Consider the following 24,808-nt stretch of genomic DNA (forward strand, 5'->3'; position numbering starts at 1 on the left):
AAGTACTGGAAGAATAAATTTGAGCTCAGAGAGAAACATGTGGCGCTCACTCCTATTCTCGTTCTTTGTTTTACAAACTTTATCATCTTGTCCCATAGCAGATGCTCTGACAGAGCTTTCTGGGGTTTTTTTGTTTTGTTTTGTTTTAATTTTCTGAAAAATCAACATAAAATTAGCATGACAATGGCAAAAGGGAAATGGGGAAAACTGTATCTGCTGTGCAGTGAACAAAAGGCTAATTTGTTTGCTAGACAAAGAGGTCTTACAGCAGCAAACAGCGAAAGTAGAACAGCCCAGAAAAATGTGGGGAGAGGAAAGCACAGGTGATTCACATAAAGAAAAATACAAATGGCTAACAAACCTATGAAGAGATAACAAAACTCATCTATACTATAGAAAAGCAAACTGGGAAATGCAATGTTAGTACCTATCAGATTGACCAAGATTAAGGAGCCTGAGACTAGCTGGTGCTCATATCATGAGGGAAGGTCAGCACTCCTCCACAGAATAGGAGGATATGTTGGTCCTCCCTCTTTCAAAGCTATTTAAGCCGTATCTATCAAATGCACACACCCTTTGACTCAGCAATTCCACTTCTAGGAATTTACCCTATTAGTTTATTCACTGTATCATACAAAGATATATGTATAGATTGTCTGGTTGTAATTTATATAAGCCCCAAACCTGAACACCTCATAAAAGTTTACCAACAGGACATTGGTAAATACAAGATAGTAAAGACATACATGGGAATACTGTTCACACCCTCCTTGAGGCTGTCACCCATTACGTCACTGGACTTTTTTGCAGCAAGCACTATTCTGTACTTAATGCTCATGAAGCACGGTGCTTAGCTCTTTATGTGGCTCATGTCATGTGATCATAATAACTCTGGGAAGTAGAATTTTATTAACCCCATTTTACAGATGGACAAATGTCAGCACAGAGGAGTGAAGTAACTTGAACGTGTCAGTTTTCTTCGGCTGCCACAACAAATTACCATGAACTGGGTGCCTTCATGCAACAGAACTTTACTCTGTCACAGTTTGGAAGGGCAGAGATATGAAGTCCAGGTGTTGGTGGGGTTGGTTCTTTCTGGGAGGGTTGAGGGAAGGGGGAATCTGTCCCCATGCATGTCTCCTAGTTTTTGGTGACAGCCTGTGATCCCTGGCACTACTGGGCTTGTGGCCCTATCGCTCCAATCTCTGACTCGGCTTCTTCACTGTGTTTGTCCACTCTTCTTATAAGGACACCAGTCATTGGATTTAGAACCCACCCTAGTCCAGTGTAACCTCATCTTTTTTTTTTTTTTTTTCTGTAGTACTGGGAATGCAACCAAGGAACATTCTACCTCTGAGTGACACTCCCAGCCCTATTTTATTTGTGGAGGGCCTAAGTTGTTGAGGCTGGCCATGAACTTGCAATCCTCCTGTTTCAGCCTCTCAAGTACTAGGATTACAAGCATGTACCACGCCCAGCTGCAACTTTATCTTAGCTAATTATATGTGTACAGACCTTGTTTCCAAGTCAGGTCACTTTCTGAAATCCCAGGTAGACATGGCTTCTTGGGGGATGCTAACCTAGTACACTGGACCCACATCACAAAGCTGGTAGGCAGTAGAGCCAGTTTCTAATCCAGGCAGGCAACTGATTGCACTGGATACCACCATTGCCTTCCCATTATATCTCACACTCACATGCGGCTGACAACGTCTCAGGCGGCCTCCTAAGCATTTTATATATAACTAATGTAATCATCACAACATTTAGAGATGGGGAAACAGGTTCTCTGTCACAACCCCTTTTGATAGATGCGGAAGCCCAGGCACAGAGGAGTTAGCTGTTACCTGAGATCACTCTGTAACTGGTAGACCTTAGCCTCAAACCCAGGGAGATGATCTCCTGAGTCCATGATCTTAACCACTATGCAACAACCACCTCCTACCTAGCATCAAACCATGAAATATACTGAGAAATAGGTATAAGAACACGTTTCTCTCTTCTGAGAGATTGATGTTCATCAGATAGGCAGAGTCCTCCCATCCATCTTGTGTCCTTTTCCCCCTTGGCTGCCATGACTCATCTCAGAGCAGATCTGAGTATCCAAATACAGTTGCCATCTTCAGCCAGGATGCTGGTAATTTTCTTTCCTTACTCCCTGTGGTGGGCATCCTTAGCCTATCATTTTGAACAGGCTTCAAGGGGATCTTGACACCTACTGAAATTATATATGAACTGTTGCGGGGGTAGATAGATTCATTTCTCTGGAGCAAGGGTCGGAAGAGCTAATTAGATCCTCAAACAGTTTCATAGCGCTAATCTTCAAGGTTTCTGCCCTGACCCTTTAAATGATCTGTTCTTACCAGTTACGTTGCCTGTATAGGTTTATTTTAAGCCATCTCAGACCTTTTCAATGGTGTTAGGTGGAACATGATATAAACTCCACTCACAGATGCCAGCCACACTGCCACACCACCTGGGTTTGCATGAGGAAGTCTGCCTTCCCATGGCCCCTCTCCATCACCTTCATGCTTGCCTGCCCGGAGTGCTTGGCTGTCTCAGACGTCTCAGGTCCCCGTCCCCTGCCCCAGTACTGTCCAGGCACGCATCCTGTGCTCACCAAACTTGCAAACAGTGTGCAAACTAGAAAGAGCCCTTGATTGTGAGCCCAGGCTCAAATACATGCATTTGTAGACTTTACAAAATACTATGTTAAATGCCACAGGCAGGCAGAAACGCGATGGCCAGCCCTCGCCTTGGTGGTTTGTGGGTGTAGAATCAGCATCCCCTTATTTCTTCTATTGGAGCTTATCAGGAACTATTAGGCTTATTATCTGTAAGCATATTAGTGCTTATTGGAAACAAGGAGCTCATTAGAAATTCAATCTCAAGCCCCTTCTCTTAGCTATTGAACTAGAATCTGCATTAAAAAAAATCCCAAGTAACTAAAATGCACATTCAAATTAGGAAGCACTGACACAGAACACAGGGACCCTCTTTCCTCAAGCTTATCAGACCTTGGAGAACATCCCACCTAGATGACCTGGAGCCATCCCTATTGGGGTCTCTGCCCAATTACAAAAAGGGGTGTTAATACGTGCTGTTTCTCCTTCGCAGGGTTACTGTGAGTTCCAAGTGAGATCATGAATGGAATCTCTAGCTATTTACTGCGATGGGGCTGCTCGGACTGAGCAGCTGGCAGGGAGCACAATGGCCTAGGGGAAAGAATACCGAAGGCCTCAATCAGGGTGGTGGACGTGAGAGTAGAAATGGACCTGAGGTAAGCAAGGTAGAATTGACAGGACTGGGTGACCAGAAGAAGGGGCAGTGGAGGGAAGGGAAGCATCTGCCTGGGTGCATGGTGCCCTGGTAAACAAGATGGGGATACAGGAGGAGAAGTGGGAGAAGAGCCTGAGTCTGGGCCTGCTGGGTTTGAAGCACCTTTGGGATGTTTAATAGGCAGATGCGTGGAGTGGAGAGCGGTCCAGGTTGGACCTCTCTCAAGAACGTGGGAGTTGTCGGTGGATGGAGCCAGGCAAGTGAGTGAGTGAGGTTGTAAGAGGGTGTGGGAGGAATGAGGACAGGTTAGGAGTGGTACCAACTTTGAAGGAATAGGGGGAAAGATTTGTCCATGAAGAAGGCTGCAAAGGAGGCCAAGAGGCATTTCTGCTTCCCTTGGCTCCTCTGGACACTGGAGCAAACACCCAGTGGTCACAGCCCACCACCCGCCACCGTCATCTCTAGGGACGGCCCATCCTGTTAGTTACAGGGTAAGTGGTACCTGGGCTGGGGACCCTGGGATCAAACTGAGACAGGAACATGGGGGTGAGGTCTGTCTCCCCATCCCTCCCTCTTAGGCCAGGTAATGTCCAGCTCTTTCAAAAGCTCATCTTTGTGAAATGACTTAAGAGGAGAAACAAAAGAAATAATGCTTGAGTTTGTTTAGTTTTTCCAGATTGGGCTAAGATCCAGCACCTCCCAACACCGAGGAAAGCTTCCAGACCATGTCCTGGGTTGACCCCACTCAGCACATTCTTTCTTTATCATTAGGAGCAAAGAGAATCGGCCCTATCATGCTTCACAGAGAAGGTTTTATAAACCAAAAGGAGGACATGGCTCTAGAATATGAATGTGCTAATTCATATTATGCCATAGAAGCAGGCCGTGGCTTTCAACTGATAATGACTCCTAGTGACCAAATAATTGATCTATCTGGTGTTCTGGTTTTAGGAGAATGTGAGCTGGCCTCTTTAGAAATGTTGGCAGCCTGGCTGGTCCATTAGTAAGACTAAAAATCAAAACATTGACTGGAAAAGGCCATTATGACTGGGCACAGCAGGAGTCATTGATAGATGATGTCATTTCAAAAATAAGCCAAGGACAGAAGGCCCCTGGGCACGGTCAGACCAGCCATCCCCACCCTCCTTTCAGATACTGAAATCTGCCAGGGGACACAGGTTCTCAGACGGGCTCTGCTTCATTTCACCGTTTTTTGCTCAGCCTGGTTGCAGCGGATGAGGGCCACCTGCAGAGCCTGTGACAGGCAGCAGGTCCTTAAGGAAGACCCTGGGTCCTGCGCTCTCCTGGGTTGTCCTTCACGTCTAGCCATACTCCTTATCTCAGAAGTGCCTGTCTCCCTTTGCTCTCTACCCTGGCCCCCACTACCTTCCCTCTCCCTTCCTTTCTCATCTGAGCTTTTAGAGAGTTGGAAGCTGGGCACAGTGATGCACACCTGTAATCTCAGTACTGGGGAGGCTTGAGACAAGGGTTGCAGGCTCAAGTCCAGCCTTGGCAACTTGGTTAGACCCTCTGCAGCTTAGACTCTGTTTCAAAATAACAAATAAAGCTGGGTGTGTTGACGCATGCCTGTAATCCCAGCATTTGGGAGGCTGAGACTCAAGGATCGGGGTTAGCGGGCAGCCTCAGCTACTTAGTGAGGCCCTCCGCAACTCAGCGAGACCCTGTTTCAAAATAAAGAATAAAAAATTGGGCAGGGCTTGTAGCTCAGAGGCCAAATGCCTCTGGATTCCACCCCCAGACCCGCAAAATGAAATAAAATAAAATATGGCTGGGGGTATAGCTCAAAGATAGAAGATCCCTGTACCACAAACATATGCGTATACACACACACTAAAGTGAAAAAGAGAAAGAAGGAATTGGAGGTTGCCTGTATTTCAGCTGCAACCTTCGTCCCTCACTAACACAAAGAATACCAGGGCGAGGTATGGGCTCTGGGCTGAGGGCTTTCCCAGCATCAGCTCAGTTCCCACAGCGTCTCAATCCCCACAGCAACCCCTATGCAGTGGTGTGGTTGGAACTCCATTGCACGGAGGAGGAAACTGAGGCAGATCCTAATTTTGGATCCTCAGGCATGCCCTGGCCAAAGTTGCCCCCGCCCCCGCCAATTCCTGCGGCCTCTTCCTGGTTCTGGCCGGCCTCCCACTCTCTGCAGTGACTGTTGCTGCCCACCTGGCTCTGGGAAGCCCCTTCTCCCACTCTTCACAGCCCAATGCCCTCGATTTCATTCATATTCTGCTAGGCAGTCTTCCCTCTTGACTCCAGGTCCACTAGAGACCATCCTGGCCACCTGGTCATTGCTCACGGTCACTCTAGGTGGGCAGCTGGGGCGGGGGTCCGATCTCCAGGCCAGTAGCCTTCCATTCTCAGAGCTGTTTTCTAGTTTTACTGAGCTGCAGGAAACCACCCTACCCAGGAGTAGGGAGAAGGTGTGAGCCCCTGATAAGATGGGGTGGAGGCTATATTTAGCAGACACTGGCTTTCCACTTAGGCTGCTGGGAGCCCAGGGGCCACTGACTGCCTAAGCCCTGGGTTTGTAAGACTCCTGATAATACACCAGAGAGACTGCAGCCTATTTGCTGGGTGGCTCGAATTGATGGGAACTGTACGATTTGGCTCCATTTCCCCAATTGCTTTTATCTATGAGACCTTGCCATGGCTTTAGAGAAAACACAGCTAGAAGGACTAGAAACAAAAATTAACCTTCAGAATGAGGGCGCTATTACCCAAGCAAGGGTAAGTTCTGGTGAGCAGGAGATCAGCAAAAGCCGGGTATTGATGGGGTGCTCAGATCACCCCAAGACCTGCCTGCAGACCTGCCTGCGCAGCTCAGACAGAGATCGCAGACCTGATGTCCAGCAGCGTGACCTTGAGCAGGGGGCTCTGAGGCCCTTGACGGACAACAAAATGGCGGTCACCTGGGGCGAAAGACGGAGCCCTCGGGTGGTCTCGCTGAGGGTCCAGCACCTGAGTTCAGGGTCTGGCTCTGCGATTCGGATACGGACTGAAAAACTTGGGCCAGGTGCTTTCAAGAGTCTGAGCTGGTGAGGGCGAGGGCGAGGGCGAGCAAGCAAGCAGAGAGAGAGAGTCGGCAAAGGCAGTGGTGGGTGGGGCGGAGGAGGGAGCGGGGCTGCGCAGTTTGCAGCGCGCCTCAGAAGACGGGGAAACTGAGGCCAGAGAGCACCGGACTGGAACTCCTGACCCCGCTCAGTTCTTCGGGTCTGAAGCGGTGTGGCTCGCTGGCGGTTTTGCGAGGCGGTGCTGGCTACCCAGCAGAGATACCCGCCAGCACAAGGGTGCACTTCCCCACTTCCCGGGGCGTCCGCCCAGGCTATTCCGAGGGCTCTAGTGGGGTCCAGGTGTGATCCAGAGATCGGAGAAACACTCGAATCGCTCGAGACTCCGACTTCTGTAACCTCTGCGGCTGTGAGCGGCTGCGGCCCGCGCGCCCCGGCCGGTGAACAGGTGCGGGGAGCGCAGGCGGTGGAGGGCGCACCCTGCCGGGCTCACTGCCGGCTCCCAGCTCCACCGCAGGAACCCAACCTCGCCCTGCAACTGGGGAAACTGAGGCCCCGAGGAGGATGGGCCCTGCCCAGGCCATCCGGGGTGGGGGGACTCCCGCCTCCAGGCTCTCTCCCGCTCCACCTGGATGCGCAGCGCGCGTCGCGGCGCCTTAAACCAAGTCATCTCCCGCAGTTTGGGAAACTTTGGCTGTCCGGGCTCCGCGCCCCCGGGAGCACCGACGCCCCCCATCGCCCGGGACTCTCGGGGCGCAGAGGCCGCGCCCGGGGCGCACCTGGACCGCGGGCGCCGGGCCTCCAGCCCCCGCCGCCGCCCTCGCAGAGCCCGGGTCCCGCGGAGGTGGGGCGCCCGGCCAGCGCCGCGCGACCCCCACAGGGCTCCCCAGACCCGGAGGCAACCCGAGGCGGCGGCTATTTATAGAGGGAGCCACCCTCGGTCCTCTTGGCGGCGGCGGCGACAGCTGAATATTTTGCCCAGATATGGCTGGGGCTGGGGGACAGGGAGCCCCCTGGGCCCGAGGGGCCCCGGCGGCCGGGGGGCTTACCGGGAGCGGAGCGGCGCGGCGGGCGGCGGGCGAGCGCGGCTGCGAGCGGGCCGGCGGCGCGGGCTCGGTGGGACGGGGCGGGCCCTGCGCTGTCACCGCGCCCCGCCCCGCGCCCGCCTCGCGCCCCGCCCGGCCTGAGCCACACCCGCCTGCGGGAGCCGGCCTCGGCCCAGGGAGTGCGCGTCCAGGGTCCGGGCCTCAGTTTCCCCACTGTCCCGGGAAGTTTACGCCATGGAGCGTTCTCTGGGAAAGGGTCTGGCAGGCTCCGGAGGTCCTCACCAGTGACGGAGCAAAGCCGGCGTGGAGGCTGCACCTCCGCCTCCTTTGACTGAAGCAGCGATCTGCCCCATCTCCCCAGAAGCCCAGCCGGCCAGGTCTGGCAGGGGCCCAAGGTTTAATAACCATCACTGGGTGAGCACGTCATTCCAACCCAAGATCCAAGACATTCTCTCTACCCTGTAACAAGAGCAGATGAGGCGTCCAAAATAACGACTTGAAGTAACCACAACAAAAATCCTCCTTTCTCAAAAAGGCTGTTTTCCACCCAAACCCCAATTTTAAATATTTTGATAAACAAATGGCTCACACAGAGGAATTTTTAGGGACATCGGGAAACGTCTTGGTTTGGATCATTTATGGGGAAGTTTTTGGTGGGGGAGACCCTAATAGAATCAACCCTAACAGAATCAATGTATAGATTACTAATGAGAAATATTCATTAAAATATCTCCACAAAGGCGTATTTCTGTATTACAAAACTTTCACAGCTCTAAGAGAACCCTCTTTTCAAGGGGTATGTGCCATCTATAAATAAAATAGGGATTTAATAAAATTCAAATTTAAACATTTGTGTTATCAGCTCAAACATTTAAATACATTCAGTATAGATGTCTGTAGCTTCCTGAATTCTAAAGTGCAAACCAACTATTAGAAAGCCTGCCAGACGCCGGGCGTGGTGGCGCACGCTTGTAATCCCCGCGCTTGGGAGGCGGAGACAGGAGGATCGCGCAGGTTCGAAGCCATGCTGGCCTAAGAGACCCTGTTTCAAAAATATAAAATAGGTCTGGGAGTGTAGCCCGGAGGAAGGAGGGCTTCCAGGAACCCCAGTACCACCAAAAAAAAAAAAAAAAAAAAAAAAAAAAAAAGAAAAGAAACCCTGCCAGCATCCCAGAAGTAGCCTGTCCCCCGGAGTCACAACTCCCTCCTGGAGACACTATTTCTTGACCCTTGTAAGTAATTTGTCCTTGCTTTCCTGACCTCTGCATCAACCCATGTTTCATTGCTGTAGTTTTCCATCATATAAATACATCACAATTTAAAAAACCCATTTTAGCTGGGGTTGGTGACAAACACCAGTAATACGGGTACTTGGGAGGCTGAAACAGTAAGATCACAGGTTTGAGGAGAGCATCAGCAATGTAACCAGCCTCTCAGCAACCTAGAGACCTTGTTTCAAAACAAAGGAATGAAGGAAGGAACGAAGGTACATAAATAAAGCTGGGGGTATAGTTTTGAGATGGAATGTTCCTGGGTTCAAGCCCTGGTGTGTCTGTCTCACACACACACACACACACACACACACACACACACACACACACATGCACACACACTCTACTATTAATAAAAATCAGGTTAATTCCTATGAATGGAGCTGCTGTGAACCTTCCTTGTCAGGGTCTCCCTCCACAGGCATACACATGCTGGAGGACGTGTGGGGACAACGGGTGGCCTAACCTAACTTTTAGAGAAGCCTGGACTCTATTCTAAAGGCATGGCATGCTTTACACAGCAGCTTCATATCTTTAACACCACTTGGGATTAGCAAAATTCGAAACATTTTAGCCATTATGGTACAAAAGTAAGAGTAGCTAATTGCAGTTCCAACTTGGATTTTCTGGTGTCCTAATGTGTGATACCTTTTTATACTTATTGGCCAGTTGAATTTTCTCTTCAGTGAAGTGTTTGTTCAACAGTGTCGCCCATTTTTCTTCTGACTAGTCTTTTATTTACTCACTCCACAAGTATATTCCTCCAGTTCATGTTTCACCTTCTTAAATTTTGATGAACAGGTATTTTCAATTTTACTACAGCATATCAATGTTTCTATTTTTGTATACTACTTGTCCCGTTTAAGAATTCTTTCCTAGTTCTGAGTTACAAAGGTATGTTTAATCTTCCACTCAACCTGGGTAAGGATCATCACCTTAGACATTAAGACTTGACTTCATTCTTTCCCCTATTTTCAGTACTTATGCTGTCTGCTCAAATAACTCTAACTTAAAACTCTGAAAGATCTTCAGTATTTCTTCTTCATGTCTAGCGCCCCTTTTTAGACCTTATCCTTAAGACCAATGCTAAAGCCTACAACCTGCCCAACGGCCCTTGGATGAGTGTCTGAGGGTGTGAGGCGCCTCTCTGCTTGCTGTCAGCGACACAGACAGTGGTGTGTGTAGTCCATCCTACAGGGTCCTAGGAGCCACAGAGGCCCAGTGAGTGAGCTCAAGAACTCAGTATCCGTGGAGTATGGACAGCATGCACGCTGTCTGACAATACATATCTGGGCTCACCTTCATACCCACCAGAACCTTGGTTGTCAAATACTGGCCAGTGTATGTCTGGACAGAGACATGACTAAAGCCTGTCGTGATGGCACCCACCTACAATCCCAGTCCTTGGGAGGCTGTAATAGGATCGAAATTTTGAGATCAGTCTTAGCAACTTAGCATGACTCTCACAACCTGGTAAGACTCTGTTCCCAAACAAAACCCCACAAAACAAACAAACAAACAAACAAACAAACAAACAAACGATATGACTAAGCCTGTTCCTCTTTCCAGGGGCTTACCATCTAGTTGGGTTGGGTACACAAATAGCTAATTGTATACTACTCTAAAATGCAGTGAGACAGGGGCATTAGAGGGACATAGTTACAGCACAGAGCAGTAGAAAAGGGCCCCAGCGAAGGCTTCAAGGTCAGCCCCAGGTCGGGCACGATGCCATGAGCTAACACTCTTGAGGGAGAAGGAACTGCAGGTGGAGGGAATGGAATACGCTTGCTTGGACTGGAGCGAACCTTGTTTGGAATGTCAGTAGTCCTGTGAATCCATATGAATGATGAACATCTGTGGAGGCCAAAAGCCAGATACAGGTCCACCATGGCTGTATCTGTCCAGCTGTTGTGGACAAGGCTGGGCAGGGGGCTGTGGAAGGCAGGGGTCTCGAGTCTGAACTCTTGGCAACGAGAAGTCACTCAAGTTGGAGAGAGGGGTGTGCCTGTTTTGCCTGGGCTGCTTCTACGGCAATGCTAACATGCTAACAGCTCAGGACAAGTCTTCATGTGCTTTGGGGATCATCTGCTTCAGGACATACCATTACACCAGGTTAAAGCCAGAAAAGCCTCAATTTAATTAGAGAAGAGCTCTGCATTGCAAGGAAGATATTGATGGAAAAGGACTGTCCTCTTAAGATCATATGGCCTAGTAATTATAAGGTAGTCAGTTTTCATATTGATAAACATTTTTATTCTAATATTATAGTAATAATTCAAGTGCAATTTTCTTTGAAAAGTCAACTCTGTTAAAACAAAACTTGTGAAATATCTTTCATCAAACATAAGCATATTCTTTTCAACCCTTCACAACAGTCAGAGCCATGTAGCAGAAAGATGTTTTTTTAAAGCCTACTACATTTTGTTATTGCTAAAAACTCAAATTAGTTGTCAAGGTCTCAGAAGCAGTGATTAATTAACTTTCGAAAGCTCTACCAGATACTGTGACATGTAATCATGAATCCAGGTATCAGTGTCTGGCAGCGATGTGTCCACGAGATAGACCACTACTTTCCGGTCCCAAGGGTTAGCATGCTCAATAACCGTCTGGACCAGTGCCACCAGAGGTTTCTTCTCCACATGATTTCTAAACAACATCGAAGCCTCCTCCGACCACTGGCTGCACTTCACTCCTAGGAGAAAGACAGGAGTCAGGGGAGCTTGAGGGCCCAACATGCTTCCCTTGATCCAGTTGAATGGAAAGCCACTCAGTCAATCCTAGTGCCATGAGCATCCCAGGGTAGCCATGCCTGAGCTGGCACACAGCTGCTGAGCAGTCATCAGGCAGCCCCTCCTCTTCACTTCTATGAGCCTTTACCCCCCCCCACACGCGTTTCCTTTAAGATTTGATATGTTACCAGATGAATAATTACGACTACTCACATTTCCCATATATAAAGTATATGTAGATATGAACAAAGAGTTTGAGGTATCCAGGGGGAATAAAATATGAATATTAATATTAGTGACATTCTTCTTAAAGCTTGTTTTCTTGATGGGCAAAATACACTTTAAAGAACTGCACTGCTGTATGATCTACTTATGATATAATTTTAAAAACCACAGAAAGCACCAGGGAGAACACACTGCACTAGAGTCAGGAGACTCAGTTACTATTCCAGGCTCTCCCTCTGTCTGCTCCTCTCTCGGGCCTCAGTTTTCCCATCACGAAGGAGACTGGTTGGCGAGGTGAATTTTAAGCCTCATGCATCTCTAAATCTTTATGATTTTGGAACTTAAGAGGTCAAGTTAGAGAATTCTAAATAAAATCTTAAAACAAAACTGGAATAACAACAGATATTGTTTAAGAAATGGTATTAAATTAATACCAATCAGGCCCGCATATATTAGATTAGACAAACTAAAATTATGCCCCAAGAAAATGAAGGTCTGGAAGTTTTAGATGCAGTTTTAGAAGATTTTCTATCTACATAGTGAGTAGAGTGTCTTATTAAGAATTTCTCACCAGAGAAGCCTAGAAATACTCATTTTATCTCCAGAAGCCCTGCCAATTTTTGAGCCATGTTAGTTAACAGAGAATAAGGTAACCCTTCTAGGGCCTGGCCAGCAAGGTGTCACCACCTATGTGATAACAGGAAGCTGAAAGCTACGCCACACTCTGCAGCTACAAAGGGATGCCCATGTCAAGATGAGAGGCAAGGAAGTGACAACTCACGGGGGCCTTGGGAGGTAGGCAGCAGTGATGCCATTTGAGAGTGGGAAGGGGTCATCCAAATTTTCCTGGAGAATCTTTAAAATATTCTAATTTTATACTCAGGACACCTTGTAGATTCCCACGTAGGTTCCACAGATTTCTTTGGATCTAGGGATAGCCCCACATCTCACAGGGCTTGGCTAGGTATAAATCAAGTACAACAAAGTGATGCGTATAGTGGCCCGTGACACTTCACTCTATGTCACTCTGGCAGATGCTTATGTTGGAGCAAGAGAGACACAGTCCACCACATACACTAACAGTTCTCCTCCCTTCAAGATGAGAAATCTGGTGCTCAGAGAGGTTACACTGGAGCAAGTCAGAAGGAAGAAAGAAGGCTTGGCTGAGGAAAGAAGGCCTGGCGGAGGAGCTGAGGTTGCAGAGGGGACCCTTACATGGGACTCCACTTACACGAAGACACAGCAAAACTGTGTGTCCATGTAAGTGTACAAAGAAATGTACTGCATTTGTGCTACTTGCTTTAATGTACAAATGGATTTTATATTCACTTGTTTACTTGATTCATGCATTAGTTCAGAGATGTAGGGAAGGCAGGGACTGACTGGTAATTCTATAAATATGTTGGGGTTAGACTGAATCCAGGTCTACTGACTTCTTTTTTTTTATTTTTTATTATTTTTTGTGGTACTGGGGGTGGAACCCAGGAGCTTTCTACCTCTGTGCTATACCCCCAGGCCTATTTTATATTTTATTTAGAAACAGGGTCTCACTAAGTTGCTGAGAGCCTCACTAACTAAGTAGCTGAGGCTGGCTTCGAACCTGGCGGTCCTCCTGTCTCAGCCTCCCAAGTGTGGGGATTACAAGTGTGCACCACCATGCTTGGCAGGTCTACTGACTTCTAAACTGCACTTTTCACCCTGAGAAGGAAGGGCACCGTGAAGAAAGGCGTCCACTGGAGAAGCAGACTGCTGGTTTTGGGCTGTGCAGTCTTGGGCAGGATACTTAACTCCTCTGAACTGCAGTCTCCTGTTCTGTGCAGTAGTTATTGTAATGGCAACTCTCCTAGCAGGGAGAGAATTCAGTAAATAGCGTGGCTGGCAGAAGTTCTGGGGTTTGGCCTGGCATGTAAGAAATTCCTAAATTGCTTTCTGTGCTAACAGTCAGTGAAAAACAAAAAATAACCCTGAGAGGTGAGATCACAGGGCAATCTGCTACCTTTGAAACTGGAGAGACAGGCTGAAACAGTAAGTCACAACCACAAACCCATGACCAGAGACCTTAGGGACCAGTGCCAGGGCAGGGAACCTAAATTCTGATTGCCCAACTGCTGGAGGCTCCTGTGGACAAGTCTGAGAGCTAAAACTCCAGCAGGACCCACTTGTGGTCCCTTTACTCCTTTTTAGCTTTCTAAGAGTATTAACTCCCTCCAGGTCCTCATAGTGAGTACCAGAGAAACAGAAACAGTCCCAGAGCCATCTGTTCTTAACGAATCCTGCCCTCAAGCGAAACAGTTTTCACAGAGCCTGACCTGCTAGGGTTTCATCAGAGCCTAATCCACCTGGCAGAAGGAAATGACTGAGCTCCACTCATGTGAGCTCCACATGTTTAATAGTTTAAGAAAGGAGAGAAAATGGAGCCACCCAAAGTGCTGCCTGCTGCCCTGCCCAAGTGGGGTGACCCTGAGAAACACGGATGAAGGGGCGTAGGCTGGCCCGACTCAGAGCTAGTCACAGGACTTCAGGCACCCTGACTGCATGCGCCCTGCCACTACGCTGCTAAGTATCTGTTGATGGGAATGCCTTTCCCCCAGGACATCATGTCCATTTTTTAGCAAAAAAAACTATGGGTGATGCGTGCATGCATGTCTCCACCATCTTTTATCCCATTATGATGTATGACTACAATGCACCAATAAAAAATTTAAAACGAAAATTACAAACAGGCACATATCTGCATTGGCAATGAATCGAGTAGTTTTCTGTTTCTTTACCTTCTTACATTTGTATGATCTTTCACAGTTAAAAAAAGAAAAAAAAAAACCCTGTAATCTGAAAGGCAAAAACAAAACACACAGTTTGAAGAGATTGAATAAGCATTAAAATCAGACTCAGATATGGCAGGAATGTTGAAAAGATCAGATCAGGAATTTAAAGCAACTATGATTAATATGCTAAGGGCTTTAGTGGATAAAGTAGACAACATGTTAAGAACAGACAGGGGCCGGGCCGTGGTGGCACATGCTTGTAATCCCAGAATTCAGGAGGCTGAGACCTGAGGATTGTGGTTTGCAGACAGCTTCAGCTACTTAGTGAGGCCCTCCGTAACTTAGTGAGATCTTGCTTTCAAAAAAAAAAAAAAAAAAAGAATAAAAAATAGGGCAGGGGGTGTAGCTCAAAAGTCAAATGCTCCTGGGTTCCATCCCCAGATCTGAAAAAAAAAAAAAAAAAGAACAGAAATAGACAGGGACTGGGGTGTAGCTCAGTGTAGAACACTTGTTTGGCACATGTGAGGCTCTGGGTTCAATCCCCAGCACCAGAACAACCCCTCCCACCACTAATGTAAGCAGAAAGATGTAATGATAGAGATAAAAAGCACTGTAACAGAAAAGAATGCCTTGATGGGCTCATTAGTAGACTGGTCATGGGTGAGGAAGGATTTCTGATCCTGAGGAAGTACAGCAGAAACTTCCAAACCTAAAAAGCAAAGAGAAAAAGGACTGGGGGAAAAAAAAGCCAGAACAGAATACTTAAGAACTGGAGGCCAACTACAAAAGGTATAAATATATAAATACTGGGAAAAGCCAGGAGAGGAAGAGAGAGAGAAAGGAACAAAACAACATTCGAATTAATAATGACTAAGGATTTCCTCAAGTTAGTATAAGACACAAAACCATAGGTCCAGGAACCTCGGCATATTACACTCTAATTTTAGAAAACCAAAGATATAATTAGGTGTGGTGGCGCATGCCTATAATCCTACTACTTGGGAGCCTGAGACAGGAGGATTACAGATTTGAAGCCAGCCAGCCTCAGCAACTTAAGTAGCAAGGCCTTCAATAACTCAGCAAGATCCTGCTTCAAAACAAAAAATAAAATAGGGGTGGGGGTGTAGCTCAGAGGTAGAATGTCCCTGTGTTCAATCCCTGGTAACAGACACACAGACACACACACACACACACACACACACACACACACACGAAAGAACAAACAAAAAAACAAAAAAACAGAGGTGGGGGAACATCTTACCTATAAAGGTACAAAGATAAGAATTATATCCAACTTTTCATCAGAAACCATGCAATCAAGAAAAGAGTATAGTTTTGAGAGGAAAAAAAAAAAAAACCTGTCAACTAGAATTCACTAGAATATCCTGAGAAAGTTCCATTCAAAAGTGAAGAAGCCAGGCTAATAGTGGGATGTGCTCGGTGGGAGAGCATTTAACTGGCATGCGTGAGACCCTGGGTTCAATCCACTGTACCACACACACACACACAAAGTGAAGGAGAAACGTAAAATTTGGAGGAGTTTAGTGCCAGTAGACCTGCCCTGGAATAAATGTTAAAAGAAGTTCTTTAGAGAAAAAGAAAATAAAACCTAGATCTACATAAAGGAAGAAAAAAACATCATAAAATGAGTAATTTAAAGTAAAAATTTTAATTTTTAATTTTTGATTGATCGAATAGGTAAGTTTGTTCAAAATAATAATAGCAATGCATATTCAATTATGTGTATTTGCATACATAATAAATGACTGCAATAATAAGAGACAGGAGGAAGGGATTATTTTCTTATTATAAGATATCTGCACTAACTGTGAAGCAGTATAACATTACTTAAAAGGAGACTTCGAACATCGCATATCATATTCTACTCCATGGTGGAGTGCTGTGTAACATGCATCGGGCTGGCCCTGGAGCCCCTCCCCCTACAGGGCTTGAGTTAGTTGTATATTTCAAACTCTAGAGCTGCCACTAAAACACATAAAGAAAGAAAGATGTTTGATAGGTTAAGAAAGGAGAGAAGAGAATCATATAAAAATGCTGAGTTAAATCACCAAAACAGAAAGGCATAGACAACAAAAATAAGAGCAAAAACAACATGGAGAATAGTAGTAACTATCAATATAACTGTATTTAAATTATTTTAAATATCACTCATCTAAATATATGTGAAAGTTAGATTGTCAGTTGATCAAATAATAAGAGCATAATGGAATTTTACTCAGCCATAACGAAGAACAAAATTGTCATTTGCAGAAAAATGGATGGAACTAGAATATTATGCTAAGTGAGATCAGCCAATTGCAAAAAGTTAAGGATCATATGTGTTTTCTCATATGTGGAAGCTAGAGAGAAGCAGAAAACAAAAGGGACTTTAGATAAAAGAGGCAAAAGACCAGTAGAGCAGTGGAAGGGAATTAGGGGAAGCTGTGGGAAAGGGAAAAGGAGAACCAGTGAAGGAAACAGTCCAGTAATGCTATTTCACACATGAAGGTATCACTACCAATTTCACTAGTAAGTACAGGGAGGGGTGGGTCTGGAGGGAAAAGCACCAAGTGCTGTGTTCATGCATATCTGTATAGCTTTGTTTCACTATGTTGTATAATTACAATGCACCAATAAAAGTGTAAAAAAGACCCAATTTTATGTTGTCTACAAGAAACACTTTATATCTAAAGTGGTTTAGATATAAAGACAAATATTGAGAAAAGTAAAGGTGTGGGGGGGAATATACCATCCATGCTAACTCTAATTAAAATAAAGCAGGAGTAGGTGTATTAATTTCAGACAGAACATAATTCAATGCAATGAAAGCTATCATGGATAAAGAGAAACACTGCATAAAGGGGGCAGTTCTCCAAGAAGTAATAATTCTTAGTATATATGCACCTAACACCAGAGTGTCAAAATACATGAGGCAAAAACAGAACAACAAGGAAGAACAGATGAACCCACTATCATAGTCAGAGAGCTTTAACACCTGTCTATCAGGAAGGATAGTTCAAGCAGGTAGAAAATCAGTAAGAACATACCGATCTCAACAGCAGTATAAAGCAACTGGACATAAGTGACATCTGGACAGTACTGCGCTCAACAGCAGCAGACTATGATTGCTCCCAAGCTTACAGAGCATTTATCAAGATAGACCACATTCTAGCACATAACATACCTGAGCAAATTTAAAATAAGTCAAAGGATGTCTGCTCTTCAGACCACAAAGAAGTTAAATTAGAAATCAACAAAAAGATAGCTGGAAAATCCTCAAACTCTTAAGAGAATGAACAGCACAATTCTAAATAACACATGTGCCAAAGAAAATCTCAAGAGAAATTTAAAAATATTTTGAGTTCAAGGAAAATTAAAATATAAGATATCAAAATATGTGAAATGAAACAAAAGTAGTACTTAGAGGGAAATTTAAAGCACCAATCATATATATCAGACAAAGATCTAAAATGTGTTGTTAGCAAAACTTGAACATTAAAAGTGAAAATGAAGAAAAGTAACTATTAAATTTGAAGAAACTACCTAGAATTCTGAGTCTAAAGCAGACTAACTGGTGCTCATGCGATATGCAAGGCGCCATTTCTCCTTTGTATCCAATTACCATGAAAATTTCCTTTGGCTTCTAAAAAAGTACAGAGAAAATGGTTAATATTTCAAAATAAGGCAATATATGGCCTTCCAGTCAAAGCTGGTCAATAAGTAAAAAATACTTCAAATGTATAATTATTTTCATTACTTGAAAACTGCAGGTAGCAAAGGGGTCAGGGCAGAACTGTGGCCACGATGCTCTATGTCCCTAGTGTGGCAGGACAGAGCCCAGCGGACCGCCGGAGTCTGCTCTCCTTAGCCCTTCAGGCCTCCGTGCTTCGGCTAATGCTGGCAGGCCTCTGGGTTGAGCTTTTCATCCAACTGCTTACGCTACTAATGCAGGTGTACACAGGGGGCCTACCAACGTCTAAATTTCTCTCACATAAGATCAAAGGAAAACTTACAATACAACATTAAAAAGTGGTATCGTTGTACACCTATTAAATTAGCTTCTCAAATTAAATATTTTTTTCAGTGTTGCAGATTTAATCCAGGGCCTCATACATGCTAGGCAAGGACTCTGCCCCTGAGCTACACTCCCCAGCTCCAACTCCTCACATTTTAATGATAGTCAAGAGACTGGTATGAATGTAGAAAATTTCACACATTGTATATTGTCAGTTATGATGCAAACTGGAAATTCACTTGGTCATGAAAAGGATCCACAAATGTTTTATGATTGTGTACTCCACTGTGTAGATATAATTTATGCAATAACTAACTTTTTTTTTTTTTTTGGTGGTACTGGGGTTCTTGGAAGTCCTTCTACCTCCGGGCTACACTCCCAGACCTATTTTATACTTTTTTTTTTGGATACAGGGTCTCTTAAGCCAGCATGGCTGGCTTTGAACCTGCGCGATCCTCCTGTCTCCGCTTCCAAGTGCGGGGATTACAAGCATGCGCCACCACGCCCGGCAATAACTAACTTTTATGATAATAATATATGCACTTCCTCTACTCATTGAGGTTGAATCTATATTTTGTTTTTTGTTTTTAGCTAGTATACAAATCTGAAAGGTTTTTCTTAATAGTATAGCCAAAAGTGCTAAACAACTGTTCAACAGAGAAACATCAGTTCATTGAAATATTTTTATCTATTAAAAATTAGTAGCAGGGGCTGTGAAACTGTGAACATAGCCCAGTGGTAGAATATGTGCCAATTGGCATGCACAAAGCCCTCAGTTTAATCTTCAGCAATGGGGGAAAAATAATAATGATCAGAAAAACCAGGAATCTACCACCCAAAAAATTGTTAGGGAAAAATGCTAAAGAGAATATTGTACCTTTACTGGGACTCCAGCTTGCAAGATGATAATATTTAAGTTATGTTGCAGCATGAGTTCAAATTCTATGGAAATTACCTGCAAGCTGAGCGGTGACTGCTTGGAATGGCAGCTTTCGGAACATGTCCGCTAGAGGCTGTACTTTCCTTATGTTGACCAACTCATGCTTGCCATAGTCCAGCTCGTATACAGATACCAGTCCGTTGGCCAGGATTCCTTTTAAAAGCACCCTGTGCCACCTAGATGCACAAGAGATTAAAAAGAGAAAAATATACAAAGTTAATACCTGCTTAGGTAAGGAAACATTTTGTGATTACAAGAATACAGGCGGTGGTAATGAAAATACAAAATTATACTGTCATAGAAATTTTTAAAGCAATTGCTGCTTCTTTTTCAAAAAGTTCTCTGCTTTGCCACTGGCTCCTCTAATAGAATCTGCTCACTCAGGAGACTTTTATGGGTCTCATGATGCTGGTGAAGGACACTGATACAAGAACTACCAACTATCCTTAAGCAGAATGCAACATGCTGTGGAGGATGATCAAGACAAGGCCAGGGAATCCTTTCACCCTGGGGAGGCAGAGGACGGCCTGTGTTTGGTACACATCCAGGTCTTGAAGATGGAAAGAACACAAGAAGGAGCAGCTGGAGCTGAAGAAGTGCTTGAGAGGGCATGGTCTGGAGCAGAGCCAGCACTCCAGTGTTAATAGAAAGGGAATGTATGAAAGCACGGGAAAGAAAGATGGAACTTATGAGAGGTTGGGTGCTTTTAAAAATGAGAGCTATTATGGTTTTCACACCCCCCCATGGTACTGGGGATTGAACCGAGGGGAAATCTACCTCCGAGCTAACCCCCAGCCCTGCTTTTTTTATTCATTATTTTGAAACAGAGTCTCACTACGTAGTGAAGGGCCTACACAGCTAAGGCTGGCTGTGAACCTGCGATCCTCCTGTCAAGTACTGGGATTACGAGCATGTGCCAGCACGCCCCACCTAGTTTTCATTTTGAGAGTTAAAAATTAAATGTTTTATTCCTCTCATAAAGGTTACAATTTTTTATATTTATGCCTATGTTTGCTATCTCAAGGAAGAACAAAAGCATTTTTTTGTGTGGTACTGGGGATGGAATCCAGGGGAGCATGGAACTTGAGTTACACCCCCAGCCCTATTTTTATTTTGAAACAGGGTCTCACTGAGTTGCAAAGGGCCTCACTAAGTTGCTGAGGCTGGCCACGAACCCAGATGCTCCTGTTTCAGCCTTCCAAATGCTGGGATTACAAGCATGTGCCACCACGCCCAGCTAAATAAAAGCATTTAATGTAAAAAATTAAGCAGTTTAACCTTTTAAGCTGAGTTTTGGGGTATCTTTGTGTATGTTATAGAAGGAAGACAAACTTTTGTGTTCAGCATTAATAAGAAAAAAACCCACCAAAACTCATTCATTACCCCTAAGGGAACTGCACCAGGACAGGACAGAGGCAGCTGTGCCATCTCCCAGAGCTTGGTGACAAGGTGGAGAGCAGCAAGTGGAGAGCCTGGGCTCCACCAGGATGGAGCCAGCACATCCAACGGGCTTTGGGGAGAGGGGTAGATCCAAATGTGACCATATGCGAAAACAGACTTGAGCGTGAAACAAATATAAGAAGTATGCTTCTTAAAGTCCTAAGGCCAAACAGGAGTGACATAGTGCACTGTCATTCCTTAAAAAAGGTGGCACGCTTCTAGAAAGCAACTGACAAGATATGTCAAGATTCCTGACATCTTCCCACATGTAATTTTTCTGAGGGATTCATCCCCAAACCAAATAATCAGAGATGCAAACAAAGATTTATTATTTACTGTAATAATCTATTATTATTTGTAATACTGACTAATACTATTTGTATTATTTGTATTATTAATACTGACTAATATTATTTGTAATACTGACTGGGAGAAAAACCCTTCATAAGAAAATTATTATTATGATTTTCCATATGACAGATATTCAATCAGCCATTAAAAATATTTCTGAAGAAATGGTACCACATGGAAAAATGTTTACAGCATAATGTTAGGGGAAAAAAGCTGGTACAAATTTATGTATTATATATTATGCCAATTACATAAATATCCATTCAAAAACTAGAAGAAATACATACATAGTTTGATAGGTATTATTATGTATGGGTAGCTGATTTTAGTTTAATTTGTATTTTCTAGATTTTACACAATAAACATTTTATTTTTATATAAAAAGTCACCCAATTAAAAAAAAACTCTGATTATTTTCTGAATAAAAATATTTTTCTCTTTTTTTGTGGTACTGTAGATGGAATCCAGGAACCTTCTACCTCTGGACTACACTCCCAGATCTACTTTATGTATAATTTGGAGATGGGGTCTCACTAAGTTGCTGAAAGCCTCACTACATTGTTGAGGCTGACTTCCTGTGATCCTCTTGTCTCAGTTGCCCAAGTACTGAAATTACAGGCGTGCACCACCACAAAATATATTTTATAATATAAAAATAGGAAAAACATTAAAACTTTAATTCTAAGTATATGATTAGGTTTTAACAGAAATGCAATTCCTAGATTTTTAGATAAGTTACATCATTTTAAGTATTAAAATTGTGAACAATTCACTGGCTTTATTTTGCATTCAAAACCCCCAATTAAGCAGTTTAAAATATCCCCTTCCCAAATTAAGAACCCTTAGAATCATTCTGCACATTTTTCTTAAGAGTATTTCTCAAGATTATTCTCTTAGGAGTAGAATAAAAAAACCTACTTATTTTCCACTTTTGCAGCATACACTTGGTCTCTTTCCACCGCTATGTGGCGCTCTTCAGACACGCTGTAATAAAGAATCATCTCTTCCATCAAAACTTCCAGCTTGTGTATCTCCTGCCAAGGCTGGATGACAAAGTAGCCTGGGTGACAGGCCACGGGAACATACACATCCATGTGCTCCCCAGGCTTTGACAAGTGGACAGGTGGTGGCAGCTCCACCACGGGGAAAGAGCTGGTGTGGTCCACTATGGACTTCTTGGTGACGTCTGGGACACTCTTTTTGAAATTCTCTCCACTGCTGCTGGACATGGGCGTGTTGTCATTTCTGCTGATAGGGGAGCTGACTGCACTGGACACAGCACTTAGAAACACATCCTTCTGGTGCTTCCACAGGTCTGCGTTTGTAATCTGGCGATTAATACTGCGATGGGGATCAGGGAAGTTCTTAGGAGTAAACAAATACACATACGTGACCCCCTTGGTTTCGTCCACTTTTGTAACCTTTGGAAAATAGAAAGAAACAATTTAAGAAATTTCAGGTTACACTGAATTCTGAGCAGTTATAATACTTAAATATTAAAAAAGTATTTCACAAAAAATTTTACAAAATGTTATTAAGGTAAGACATCTATCATGGCAAAAAAATAAATAAATAAACTCTGGTCCATATAGTCTACAAAGCAGCAGCAAACTTATGAAAATTAAAAGCTCTGAGAAAACCTTATAACTTGCCAAAGATCATTATCATCAAGAGAAAAGATTTGTATCATGACTCAAGTTTTAAAATCAGTAACAATCCAAGTAGAAAGAACAGTATGATGAGCCCTCACGTGCCTAAGAGCCAGCCTCAACAATAAAGATATTCAGGAGGAGGGCAAGAAGTTTGATAAGCATCCCGTTTCAGGCTGGTATACCCTCAGACTGGGACAGGAAGGAAAAAGCCTTGATGTCCACCAGACATGTTTGGTCCTACTGTATGTCCTCCCCATCCCCTCTCTAGTTACATGGGGGAGAGGAACCTGGGTAGAAAAAGGGAAAGAAAAAGGGAAAGAAAGAAACCAAAATTGCACCTGCAGCTTTCACTCAGAAATCTTCTGATTTACTAGCCACCGAGACTCTTTTGGTCGTGGCAATACCATACACTGACAAGTGGGACTACACTGCCCCACCTTCTGTGTTAATGATTCTCATCAGCTTTTAGAAAGGGCAAAAGGGAGATACCGCTAGTCACAACTACCTCTTGTCAAAGAGGGCTAGAAGAGAAAGGCAGGAACAAGAGAATCAGGACATGCCAGCAAGGCAATCCATCTATCCATCTATGGTAATTTATTTAAAACATTCCCAGAGAGATGAGTTTACTTAAATTCATCCTCTGAAGTACTATTGAGATAATGACCACTAATTCAGTTATATATTTATGATACAAAAATACCATTTGAAATTAACCATTTTCTAGGCACGCATGCCTCAATACCAGTACTTGGGAGGCTGAGACAGAAGGATTGCAGGTTTGAAGCCAATGTAAGCAACTTAGTGAGGCTGTCAGCAATTTAGCAAGATTCTGTTTCCAAATAAGAAACAGGGCTGGAAGTATAGCTCAGAGGTAGAATGCCCCTGGGTTCAATCCCTAGCCTACACACAAACACAACAATAACAACAAAAAAAAGCAACAAAATATTTGCCATTATAAAGTATTTCTATTGAGTATTAAATACTATGGCTTCAAGAGCTTAACAAGTAGCTGAGAAAATAACATTCATTGTCATGTGACAACTCAAGAATATAAAATAATGTGGAATTAAGCATGTAATCATAAACTGTAAACTCTAGGGAAAATCAGTATTAGCTAAAATGATATAGGAATTATGAAGGGATTTCTCAAGAACATTTCATGGTTATTTGTTTGTGTAAAATAATACTACATGCATCAGTTAATAATAGAAAGATCATCGTGCATTTCTAGTCTCAGAAATATGAGCAAGCAAGGCTTTTGATTTGAAGGTGTGAAAGTGCAGAAAAAGAACAAGAGCTAGCAAAATAAGTAGAGTAGTTTAAATAAACATTAGAAAAAAGAGGCAAAGCACAGTGTAAAAGCACACATTCTACCCAAGAAAAAATTAGGGACTTAGTTAATTGGTCTTTAGAAATATTTATCAAGAGATACGTGGTCCCTTCTGTTGGGGACTTGATTTTTTATCATAAAGCAAAACTGAAACAGAAAACTATCTCTGCTACCTTATTAATACTGGAAAATTTATACAAAGGGTTTTCAAGTAATACAGTAGACATATGCTAACTTCTTAAATAATAAAACAATTAAACCATGAAATATCTTATAGCTACATATATAACCAGTCTCTTGAATTTTATAAAAGTGTGTCCAATGTGAAAGCATCAGTTTACAGTAAGATATAATTCTTTCACAGAAACCACATGAGCCATTCAGGCCATCAATTCCAAATTCCTTTCTAGACGTACCAGGACCAGAAAGATAACTAACCTTGATGCTACAGTCCGAGCAATTCAAAACAGAATCTCTTAACCAAAGCACAGCATCCGGTGTCCACATGCCAATAGATTGTGGAAGATCAGCCAAACAGCACTTTATAGCCTGTAAAGAAAATAACAAACGGGAAAGCAAAGATACCATCTTAAAATAGTTACTTATGTGTAATGTCAGTATTATTTTCCTACAGGCCAAATGTTGCCAAGATAAAGAGAAGTGCAGCAATGGCTGATCAGTCACAGCTCTGGGCTTGATGATCCAGCTGTGATGTTCTGGCTCTATTTAT

The 24,808-nt window shown here is 43.9% G+C and overlaps 1 protein-coding gene across 1 annotated transcript in view; it reads right to left on the reverse strand.

Moving 5' to 3' along the window:
* Nucleotides 1-11,102: 11,102 nt before the first annotated feature.
* TDRD7 (tudor domain containing 7) overlaps nucleotides 11,103-24,808 on the reverse strand; it is a gene marked incomplete at both ends in the record, with an annotated part of 73,283 nt that continues 59,577 nt past the window's right edge. The window contains 4 exons of the mRNA XM_080708580.1: nucleotides 11,103-11,323; nucleotides 19,321-19,481; nucleotides 22,015-22,517; nucleotides 24,517-24,627. Coding sequence (XP_080564706.1) covers nucleotides 11,103-11,323; nucleotides 19,321-19,481; nucleotides 22,015-22,517; nucleotides 24,517-24,627 — 996 coding nt within the window. The remainder of the gene's footprint in view (nucleotides 11,324-19,320; nucleotides 19,482-22,014; nucleotides 22,518-24,516; nucleotides 24,628-24,808) is intronic.

Source organism: Muscardinus avellanarius (assembly GCF_963383645.1).
Source record: "Muscardinus avellanarius genome assembly, chromosome: 13".
Lineage (NCBI taxonomy): Eukaryota > Metazoa > Chordata > Mammalia > Rodentia > Gliridae > Muscardinus > Muscardinus avellanarius.